This window comes from Nymphaea colorata, chromosome 7 (genome assembly GCF_008831285.2).
Source record: "Nymphaea colorata isolate Beijing-Zhang1983 chromosome 7, ASM883128v2, whole genome shotgun sequence".
NCBI classification, from domain to species: Eukaryota; Viridiplantae; Streptophyta; class Magnoliopsida; order Nymphaeales; family Nymphaeaceae; genus Nymphaea; species Nymphaea colorata.
Window position 1 is genome coordinate 17,513,398 of NC_045144.1, and position 12,509 is coordinate 17,525,906.

Below are 12,509 nucleotides of genomic sequence, written 5' to 3' on the forward strand. Positions count from 1 at the left end.
TGGAGACGGCCGACTTATCCGAACTATTAATTTCTTTTGTTCATAATGAGGTTTGAACACAGACAAAGTGGTGGATTGTGACGATCATACGAAGCAATAATCGTTTGATTCCCATGATGATTTCTCTTGTACGAGTTTTCATTTGATAAAGGAGCGACCCTTCCTCTTCACTAAGTATTGGCCTCTCTCTTCGCATGTAACGTAAGAGCTTGCCTTGGCTTTTCTAGAAAGATGAACAACCCAGGGCCTCTGTCCTGCATCTGCTACACCAAACCCTTCAAAACTTAAGTTGAAGGAAAATCACATAAGTTGCATGGCAGGAGCGGTATCCTAAAGCACCAAAAACAAGTTCTATACCTTAAAAGAGACAAGAGATCAATGTGGGTTTGTCTCTTTTCTTAGGAAGGTAGGTAGCATGATGAAATACTCTTTCTACTCACCCACAATTTTTAAGCAGGATGAAATACTTTTTCTACTCGCCCACAATTTTTAGGCAGGTAGCAGGATGAAATACTCTTTCTACTCACTAACAATCAAGAGTTACATGTAGTTAAGGTTATAATTACATAGTTATACACAACATGAGTTGATCATCCATGACCAGAAATCTGCCATCTAAATATTTCCCTTGGTTAGAGAAAAACAGATCAAAGTACATGAAATAGATCTACATCCACCCTTTGGTGTATACTTGGATTATTAAATCTGACGTTTGGGACATGTACTTGTCGAAATACATCCTCACTAAGTCTTACAAATTGGCTTTGTTCATGTTTGTTTCCCTTCATACGTACGCCCGTCTCCTACGGCAATGACATAACTGTGAACAACCTCTCAGTGTCAGTGGTATCAAGCGCTCCCCAACAGTCCCTTCCTTTCAAGATCACGACTGCGTCTTTCTATATTCTCAGACACATTAAAATGCATTTGGCATCAAATAGAGCACCGCCAATTCCATGAACAAGCCAAATAGTCCCCCAACTAAGCTGCCAACTTGATGACCGATAACCAATGGGAACAGATTGGTTTGTTTGCGGCAAATTCTAGATGCTGTTAGTGAGATCGACATCTAACAGGAAAGTCTCATCTTGCTCAATTTGTATAAAATTAGAATATCTTCAGCATTTATTTATAAATATAATGAGAAGACAGAGGCTGTTGCTCGGATGCTTTCCCTTTCATTTTCTTTTTGGCACACGTAGAAATAAGTGGCCAACTGCCATCATAGTCCGAACAGATGTTTCTTTACAGAATACCCGTTTCTCGACACCTCTTCCTCTCTCTCTTTTTCCTTCTATGCATAGTTCTAATTCTTCACGTCTTTGATGCTTGCTTTTTTTTTTAGTTGTAAAGAAGCCCACTTAGATTAATTAACATTCTTCTTACTTTCCTTTCTTTTGCCTTTATCTAAGTGGTGACACGTAGCTGCTATTTCTCTCCCATTGCTTTAACAACTGCTTTTGCTCATATATTCAAGGATGCTTGCCTCAAAAACTTTTTGTTGGTATATCTGTTAAAGCAAACGATATTAAAAAAAAAGGAACAAATATATCAGGTTGAAGATAAGTTTGAATAAGCAAGAGATCTCCGACAATGACCTTCTTTAGACAATTAGACTCGAGAAGAAAGTGTATAAGTATTGAGAAGTGGAACAGAACTTCCATGTGTTCATTGTTCACTATGCTTCTAGACCTAACTATCTTGAACCACCTACATGTTGGAGAAGAAGAAGAAGAAGAAGAAGAAGAAGAAGAAGAAGGGGGATGAGAAGAAGGACTTTCCACCTCCTAAATGTTGATCTTTAGGAGGTGATCATGGAATTTCAAAGGGCAAGTCGTTATGGCAAAGGGAAGGCAATGCCTTTCTTCAAGTTTTCTTTTGTGGGCATTTCATAAATTTGTATTCTTCCTGGTTTGTTTTTAGGTATCCTGGGAGGTTGGGAAGATCTTCTGAAGTTGGAGCTTGTTTCCTGTCTTTGTGTGACTGTTTGTAGACTTGCATTATGGTGCTTCTTTTAGACAGTGTTCCCCTGATCAGCATCCTTTCTTGAGTTTTCCTTGTGTTTGTATTAAGACTTAGTTAATTTCTGTGAGTGAATGCGAGGACGCACCCAGGCATATGTTTGATGGGGTTGCCTTATTGTTAAGAAGACATTGTTAATTTGTTAAGCTAATAAGTGTTTTATGTAAGATGTTGAAGTTTTTTTTCGCTCTAGATCACAGGATTAATATTTCATTTAAACTCCCATTCCGGATCTCCTTATATAGAAATCATGTTAGAAAGTTGATAAAGTTCATGCCCTTACTTAGAAATTACATTGCAAACTTAGTAAAAATTGCCGGAGTCCTTGAACATAGCTTTCGTTCAATAACAAAAGAAATTTCCGGTTTTTGGGAGTGTCAAGTATGACCTGCATGGACTCCTCTTTTACTCACTGTGACAGTCGTTCCTATATTTTGGCCTTAACTGAAAGGATGCACAACTTCAATAGTTTTGACAACTCTGACTTGCCAGTTTATCTCATTACCATGATTGTTTCTCCACATTAGATGTAATTTAACAGGAAAATAGTCAAACATTGTTTAGAATGGTAGCAAGGTAGTTTCATTTTGGAGAGGATGATGAACTTGATTTTAATTAAGGAGATGACGTTTAAAGAGGTTAAAGTCGAAGTTTTATTGAACGGACACATGCTGAAATTTCAGAGAAAATTTTATGATTCATGATGCGTTTTGGCCCCTATTCCTAGATGGGACTTTATTCCTTCACCACTAAGAGGGAATGGACCATATGGCACTTATTCTCTGAAAAACATTCGCTGATGAAATTTATGCTTCTCTGAAATCATTCGGGTCGAAAGGAATTTTGATATAAAAACTCGAGTTTTCCTCCTTACTTGATTCTTCTTTGAACTTAGTGGAGTGAAGAGTCAGCACGCTACAAGGCATTAACATCCCCCTGCTTTTAGGACTAGTATTAATAATTTTAAGACAACCAGTCTTCACTGTCGAGTATTTACGACTTTTCCACTGAGCCAACACAGACTCGTTGTTCTTGCCTGCTACAATGCCTATGAACAACACCATTCTCTTTTGCAAAACTGAAGCCTAAGAGAGGCCTTCGTATCAAAGGTCCTAGCCTTTCTATTTCACACAAAAAGTTGATTCATGACCTACTAGTACCAAGATCAGCAGTGTTTAGTCAATAAGAAAAACAAAAGGTCGCAGCTCTTGTCTCTGATTACTAACAACACAGTTGTGGTCCTTCGTGCGATGGCTGCCATCCGGAAGCCTTGTGGAAGATGCCTGCTATTGGATTTACTAGTTTGTTCTTTTAAATGTAAAGAAGCAGGTTCAAATACAAATAATGACTTGAAAGAAAATTGATAAGCCATTATTACACAAGGTACAATCTAAAATGCATTTTTTCTTCTGTCGACCTCTCAAAAGCCTGTAACCACGGCTACAGAAGCTTTTGGTATCCCTAACGGAAAGAAGAATAGGGGGAGAAAAATGGGAGAACAAAAGAGAAAAATAAAATCTACTCTATGATTGATGGAAACTTATATACATGATCATACGTAGTAGATCATCCCCACTTCAATGAGGCTGATGTGAGGAATATTTAGCGCAACTGCAGGCCCCCGGCAATTCTTGCGGAGGAACGAGTACCCAAAGTCGATCACTAGTTTCTTCAAAAAAGAAGAGGCCCTCCTTGCTTTGATGTATGAATGTCCCATTATGTATGCAACCCCTGCATATTTTGCCTCTATCAAGTCCATCAGCTCCTCTCTCACAGATGGATCCAGCTCATTGTCCTCTGGCAATTCAAACCGTACTCTCCTGCGGCTAGGGTGTGGTGATTCCTGCTCATATAGTGACTGCAAAGTCTGCAATGTTGCTGATTTACTGCTCCTTACAGTGCTTTGTGTTGCATCGCCGGGTTCGGATGGTACCAGGTTTAGATTGGATCTCACATTTGTCCCAATCACAGCCATCCGGCCATCCAGCGAACTGTCGCAACTGGAAGATTGAGAATTGTCTGCTTCCATGTGAATGAACTCTGCAATGCTGATAATCAGCTGATTCTCAAAATTGTCGTTGTCCTTCTGAACATCCTTGTATCCATATCGAACAATGCATCTGTACATGCGATACTCCTTTGGACCAATGCGACCAATGAGGTAACGCTCATCGTCTGAGACATGGGGAACAGGGACAGATTTGACACAAACAAACACAGATACCTTGTGGAATGCTGGAAGATTGGTAACAAAATGTGAAAATATGGCAGGAACTCCAGTGACCAATTCAGAGTATATAAGACCAATGCCTGGAACGCGAGCAATTCCCAGGCTAGGCCCCAAACTGAGTATCCATTTCATGGAGACCTTGTTCTGAAGGTCGAAGAGGTACTTCTTTCTAGTGCCATAATGCCAAATATACATGACAAGCATGAATACACCAGATAGCACTATAGGCAGCCAACCACCTTGTGGCACTTTCATGACAGAAGCAGACAAATAGACAGCCTCAATTGATCCGAAGAAGACGAGAAATGGAACGGCCAGGAAAACACTTTTTTGCCAGACAAAGACAATCACCAGAGCCATAAGCCATGTCGTAACAAAGACTACACACATGAAGGCAATGCCTACAAACAGAGAATGAAGATCAGTTACAGTGTAATAGCAGTTCCAAATATTTTCTAAAAGAACTTCGATACACCAGACATCCAGTTCAGAGTATTACCATAAGCATTTCCAATCAAAGTGGTGTCCTGAAAAATAACAGTAGCAGCTACACAAAGGAGCATGAGAATCCAGTTTATTTCTGGAATATAAATTTGCCCATATATCCATCTTGATGTGTGGACAACCTTTACTCTTGGGAAGCAACCAAGGGACTGGCACTGCTTAACGATTGAGAATGTAGCAGATATGACGGCCTGGCTAGCAACAATTGCAGCAAGCGTTGCAATCACAAACACGGGCCAAAATACAGGCTCTGCAGAAAATACCAACCCACAACTTGAAAAATGTACCCAGAAAAGAAACACACTGTTACAAGAACAGGAATGTACCTGGAATGGAGTTATAGAAACTCCATTGTATATCATCTGGATTTTTAGACAAGTAGGCAGCCTGCCCCATATATTGCAGGACTAAACACGGGTAGATGAATCCAACAAATGCAACCTGCTTCATCAAAACTACAAATGAAGCATGCAGAACCAGAAAATAGTTCACACAGAAAAAGTTGATAGTCGGTGCCACATACCCTTATAGATATTGAAGTGAAATGTCCAAGATCGGCAAACATTGCTTCAGTACCTGTAAGAGACCAATGCTACACTTGCTCAAAAATTCCAGCATTATTGGTGCAGCAAATATGACACAGCAACTGCATTCGACGGAAAAATCATAAATGCCTGTTAGAGAATAGAAGTTCCTGAAGTACCTGTTATGCAAAGTAGAACCCCACCAAGCGAAATCCAGCCATCTTTTCCTGTCTTCTTGAAGAATTTGTAGATGTAATATGGAGAAAGAGCACGATATACACTTGGGTTCCAGACAATGATGTTATATACACCAATTGCACCTATAGATATCAACCATAATATCACAATGGGTGCAAACATGAAAGCCACCTTTTGTGTGCCATAATGCTGCAGGGCAAACAGTCCAACCAACACAATACACGCAAGTAGCACCACCTCATCTGTAACAATTTAAGACTACATGGTTATCAAGAGGCAAAGGCCATAAACCAATGGAAGACATGTGTTGCATATCCAATTACAAGTCTGAGAAAGTCTAGATATCAATGTGAAATTAAAAAGAAAATCTAGATATTACTTACTATTATGCAAATTCTTGGCACGAACTTGCAGACCAGATATCGATGATAAAACTGCAAAAATACAATGATTAGTATGATAGGGACTAGTCTTCCTTGATAGAAGTAATAATGAGATGGAAAAGAGTAAAAAAATTACCTGATATAGCAGGTGTAAGGACACCATCACCTATCACCATGCATGCACCAAACAAAACAACAAGAAGCAAGGCTGTCCGCAGCCTTGCATGCTTCTCGAGAAATCTTCTCAAGGGAGACATCCTTCCCTGGTTTGATAACCCATACTTATAAGTGGAAAGTTCCTCATCAGCAGCTTGTTGATTGGGGAGCAGTCCTACCCTTGCGTGCCGACAAAGAAGCGAATACAGAGCGAACGTTCCTCCTAGATAGATGAAAATAGCAACAACTGAGAAAACAAGGAACCAAAGAAGTAAAGAACAGAGACACCATGACCAAGTTACGTCACTACTTACCTTCACCATTATCATCTGCGCTAAGGAGGATGAAGACATATTTCAATAATGGGATCAATGTAATGGTCCAAAATATCAAAGATAATACACCAAAAATTGCCTCCTCACTTCGATCATCTTGCAGTTTCTCCACAAATGTACTCTTGTAGACATATAATGGTGACGTACTCAAGTCTCCATAAACAACACCAAGACTTTGATATGCTAAAAGAGCTGTACTTTGACAGTAGTTAATCCATGAAACCTGCATATGAATGTCACATTTAATTTGAGTTACAAACAAAGATCAAAATTTGGTCATTTTTACATAGTACATCTCACTTGAAGATTCCAGCAGTCATAATAGTACATCTCACTTGAAGATTCCAGCAGTCATAAAATTTTTGTCACAATTGATACTAATATTAATTGGCACAGGCTAAAGGGAAAAATATCATCAAAATTCTGCTAAGAAGGAAAACATTATCTAATTTATCACAATATTCTCAAATGTTCCTGCAGAATATGTTTTCAAAGAACTATGGATCTTATAAAATTTACTTGAATGTGGTTAGAAAGAACACATACTGTACCCATATACCTCGGTCTAAATATTTCATGCATATAAATAACAGCAAACTCAAGGAAAAATAAAGACAAAAAAAAACAAGAAAGCACATTAGACACAGGGAATAAATGCATTGTTTAATTTTTCAAGCAATTGAAAAGATTGAAACTTTTAGACTCCTCACTCACTCGATCCAATCCTATCCCCTCTGATAAAAGAAGGAAATGACACTCCTAAGACTTGTTATGATTATAATATCAAAATGTCCAGTCGCCTCATCCTATGTTGTCTGTTACAAGAACTCTGCAAATTACCAAGTTGCTGCTTATATATGATGCCTAATTACATACAAAACTATTGTTTATCTAAATTAGCTTCTAAGATTCCTATGGATTAGATGAGAGCCACAATATTACAGCTAGCATTAAAAAAAAACAACATGATTTCTCAGCAGTGGCTCTTTTGTTTGATCATAGTTTGGTTTATAGGTGGTCTAACTGTCCTTCCTTAGATACAAGAGATATGCATATGCTCACGGTGCAAATGCTTCTTCAGAATGATACTGGCTAATCTTACCGACAGCATTGGTACTAGCGCATGAAACCACCACACTGATTTTAAAACAATCATTGTATAGCCTGTGATGAATGATTACATCCATGGAGAGCATGTGGACACAAGCAGCTCCATATTCCCCTCTCCATCTCTCTTTCTCTATCATTTTCTGTTTTCATTTTGTTGATGTTTATACTTGTTTCAACAAGATCAAATTCTAGTTTCATAGATCTGGCTCTGATCACACTCCACGTAAGAAAAAGCAAAAAATTTCCTTTCATGGAGAATTCGGAGAAAAAAAACTTTTTAGCTAGAACTTGGAACTAAATGAATCAGCTACATCATTTGAATCTATTATTCACGATGTCTTAGAGATTGTTCCTTTAAGTCTTGCCCGGGTGGCACAATTTTTATATATGTTATTTTCATGAATTATGATAACTTTTATGAGAACTAACTTTTATGAAGCAAGTTTATGAAGCTTCAGAGACAACACTGAGAAGATGACAGGCAAGTTGGAAACACCAAAAGTTTCTCATAGTGACATTTCAATCCTATGGCAACCCTGCGGACGAAGCGATGTGAACTGGGGATCTTCCTGGAAAGGTCGACCGGTTGGTTTCTTCTAACAACTGACGCATCATTGATAATCTAATTAATTGCCACCTACTCAAACTGTTCATCACTCGAAAATGTTGACAGAACTACTGTGATCGTTGACAAAAAACCTTAAATCCTTCATATGATCAGGAATTACTTGATGACACACAGAGACAATACGGCAAACTACTTCAAGAACAAAAGCTGCACAGTGCCCTTCTCACACTCTTTCCATCAGAAACTAGTTCTAAAAACAACACGTGTTGGAGTTTGAACCACCCCCCGGCCCCCCGGGCTTTAACAGCTTCTTCCTGGTTTCAAGAAAACGAAAGTGTCGGAGGCATCTATTTGTGCTCTTACTTAGTCTCTGAACACTCTATTCCAAAACATAAAGCGAGAAGGAGTGACGAAAATTCGTACACGTAAACAAATTAGAAACTGAGAAGAAGCATGAAAAATTTCGCATCCTCAATATTCTGATCTCAAACGGAACTCAAAACCCTAAATCCAACAACGGAAGCGGCCTCCAAAGCGGCGTAAATCGCGATTCCATGCAAGCGCAATGGAAATGGAAGCATCTCCATGTGTTTTCCAGTAAAAAGGCCGGAAATCGCAAGCGTATCCAACCATAAATGACAAAAAGAACAGAATCAAACAGAGAGGGATCAATAGATTCTAGAACCGCGGACAGCCAACAGATTCAACGAAAAAAGTTAGAAACCGATAAATTTTCGAAGGGAAGAGCAAGGGAGGGGCCCTAACCCTGTTCCGATGACGAGGGTCTGGAACTCCCATCTCCATCTCCGGCCTCATCCTCAGCGTCCGATCTCTTCCTCCGCCACCATCCAGCCGGCCGAGGCGTCAGTAACCCGAAGGCGATCGCGCCGCCCATTTATAGGCCATACTTCCGCGCGTGCTACCTGGGCCGTTTTCCTTCGCACGAGTGAGCGCCACCGTACAGGGGCCCATTATCTGGGTCGGTAGGGAGGGAACCTCCACACGGCATTAAATTACCCATTTACCATCGGGCGAGGAAACTGGTTCTGAACCGGGTCCGGGCCAGCCACAATTAGGTCGGATCCGACCGTACAAGACAGCCAACAAGAGGCCCATAGAGAATGGACCAGACCTGCAATCGACCTCGATTCGAACCCCATTGAACTCTCGATGGGCCGGCCGGTCTGACCTGACTAGATCGGGTCCCTTCTATTGGGCTCAGCCGGGAGACAAATGAAAATTTATTATCCCCCCTAACAAATGACAAGATAAAGTCAGAAAAAATTATTTAAAGGAAGCCGCTACTGTTTTATCAAAATTTTAAAAGGCTGAAAGAATTTTCTTTAAAAAAAAAATCATGTATGAAGACCTATTTTTCAAAATTTCAGATAAAGGCCCTAGCCCCCTCTGTTTGATGATGCAGATATTTGAGGGACAAGACAATTCTTTTTCCTAGCTCTATCTCATTAAATGTAGTCTACTCAAACCTGAAGAATAAGGGAAAAAGCGTGTAAGGCCTTGCGTTTGTCTTCTATGGGATGTTTGATTGCTAAGATAAATTTTATGTCATGTAAAAATTGTCTAATCGAAGCAAACATTTAAGGAAGAAATTCAGAAATTTTTCACCTTTTAAGCTTCAAACTCTAAGTATAGAGATCAATCAAAGGGAGAACTGACCTTTTTTTTTTTCACTTGATGTAAGAAGAGTATAAGAACATTCAAAAAACACAAATTGAGTAATTAACTCGCCCTTATAGATTACTGATTCAATTTTCAAATCCATTTTGTTGGATTTGTTAAAGAAATATAGATCTGATCTTTAACCAGATTCGAATTCGGCTTGCAGTTTTAGAACCAAATCGGAACCGGAGTCCGATATCTGATGAATATTTGACAAAAAATCTAACCCAATTACAAACAAATCCACCTAGTCCATACTCAATTCTAAAAAACAAAGTTAAAATATAAGTCCAAATCCAAGCTTCATCTGAGCCAACGGTGGAGGTAAGGGCGGGTTAAGTGTGAGCAATTGTCCACTTGAAACCCAAAAATTTTGGTAATTTTAAATTCGATATTTCTAAACATTTTTTTTTAATTTACATGTAAATTTAAAAAAAAATCATTTGTTTTATATAAATTTTTTAAAAAATAATATTTCAATCGTAGTTAAAATTTAAAAACTTTAATTTGGCTTTCCTCCTGGCTCAGACTGATCACCCCGCTAATCGCAGATGAGCTTGCGTTCACTTGGGGTTGGACCCAGCATCTCCCAACTTTTTGGACAACAAATGGACCCGGAGATTTATGAGGCTCGAAAGGATCCAAAATGGCCTCAAGAGAAGCTTTGGAAGTGCGGGGCAATTTCGTAAAACAGCCAAAGCTTCCCCGGTTTCGCCTCCACGGAGTCCACACGGGGTTATGTTATGAGAGAGGAGAACAGCCCACTGTCTGACGCCTCCCCTTCACTCAATGCTTATCGAGGGGACAAAAAAAAAAAAAAAAAACTTGAATATTGCTTTTTAAAATACAAAATGAAAAACAAATTTAAAAAACAGATCCAAACATTTGTAAATAACAAAAAACCTAAAAAAGAATCTAACTTTAAAAACGCTTGCAAATAAAAGCACCATCTGACTCTTATGTTCATTAATTTGCATTAAGCAATTTCGCTATTTCCAATAATATGAGCTTATGATTAATTACATCTAAAAACTACTTTTTATCAATGTCCAGATTATTTAGATGAATGATGTCGTTGGTACTGGTGTTAGAGTATATAAAGTGGTATCTGTTTAATAAGTTACCTGAATTCTTATTGAACCATATCGGTATATAAGAATATCAAAAAAACTTGAGTGTGTTTTTGAAAATTTTCTTAAAAGGGAAAGATGAAGCGTGATCAAACTCTCCGCCTAATGGTCTTGATACAGCAATTTTTGGCCTCTACTTGCGAGCAATACGACAACCAACATACTAATCACCCAAAAGGGATTTTTCTTTAATAATCAAACTCATAATATGATATTAAAATGTTTAGAAATATCTATAGGTGCTTCTTTTTCCTCTTGAGATATTTGCAAAATAACAAAATCACTGATTTTTTGTTTTCCAGAATTTTTCCATTTAATCATCTTTAAGTGAGGTTTTCGAAGGAAATATCTTAATTACAAGAGCTCGACTACAGGAAATATCTCAACTTTATTGGGTTTTTTACGTTATTGATAACTCACACTTATCATTTACCAAGTCTTAAGTTTTTAGTAACAAAGGGAAAAAAATCTCCAAATGTCAAAAAACTTCCATGAGATGTAGGTGGCTTTTTTTTTTTTGGATGAAATTAAAGGGCCCTTATTAAAATATCACTAAAACAAGAAAAAAATCAAAAGGGGTGTAGTATAGTAGGTGAGCCGCCCATTCGATTTTCATGGTTGCTATTTTTCTCTATAATCTAAAAAGGTGGCATCGTGACACTGAAGTCGAACAGAATACTATGCATCATTCGATCCTGACGTGGCTCGGCTCGGTAGCTTAAAAGTACTTAGAAGCAGAGAGAATGGAAGAATGAACTTTCGTATCTTTTTGTGAGCGATCGGTTGTTAACTTCATGGTGAGTTAAAAAGAAAAGAATAAAATCTTTTGAGCTAGCTAGGTCCATTATTTTGATACCAACTTCCACTAAATGAAATCTAGAGAACAAATAAAGGATATTAACTCGAATCGCAACAAAGAAAGAAACAATAACAATAGCTTCATCAACTCATATTTTTTTCTTGATGTTGATTTTAATAATATTTTGCTTGTGGATCATGTGGCACCTAGTCCCAATTACGCCACCCATGATGATGACATACGAAGCATGAAAAGCTTCTCGGGTCTTTGGCAGCCACAAAAAAAAAAGTGGGCCCTTATCTCGAAGCCTCTAACATTGACAATCCTAATGCAGCCAACCTTTCGTTCTTCGCCCTCGTTTCAGGATTAAACTTTTTAACCATTTTTCAACTTAAAGGTCTTAAATCATCTTACGTAACCATGCACATGGATCTTTTCTGATTTCAATTCAAAGTGTTTTAATGAATATATATATTACTGTTCCAAGTTCAACGGACTTTGATAAAAAAAGATACTTTTTTTACTCACCGAGCGTGCTTTTGTTAAGTCACATTTGAGGTGAATCAAATAATGAGAAGGTCAAAAATCATGTCCCCCAACATTAAAACGTCTAGGTGATATGTTTATGGGGTCATGGCCCCACCTCAAATTTTTTTAAAAATAATTACATGTAAATTAAAAAAAATCATTTGTTTTATATAAAAATTTTGAAAAATACATTTCAACTGATGTATAATTTAACTATTTTCGTATAAAATTTCCAACTCCATGAGGGCAGCATTCATCTAATACTGTCATGTCACATCACATTAACAAGGTGTTGTGAATTCAAAACTCACTCGATTTGACGTAAACATATTAGATCTTATA

General features: G+C 38.1%; 1 protein-coding gene across 1 annotated transcript; it reads right to left on the reverse strand.

Annotated features, from left to right (window-relative positions):
- Positions 1–3,358: 3,358 nt before the first annotated feature.
- LOC116257583 (potassium transporter 7) lies at positions 3,359–8,946 on the reverse strand. Its single transcript, XM_031634479.2, has 9 exons — positions 8,796–8,946; positions 6,332–6,575; positions 5,998–6,240; positions 5,862–5,912; positions 5,460–5,720; positions 5,280–5,332; positions 5,083–5,197; positions 4,752–5,006; positions 3,359–4,653 (listed from the first exon to the last, which is right to left on the reverse strand). The coding sequence occupies exons 1-9, from the start codon at positions 8,844–8,846 to the stop codon at positions 3,575–3,577; spliced, it is 2,352 nt and encodes a 783-aa protein (XP_031490339.1). The 5' UTR covers positions 8,847–8,946; the 3' UTR covers positions 3,359–3,574.
- Positions 8,947–12,509: the final 3,563 nt, after the last annotated feature.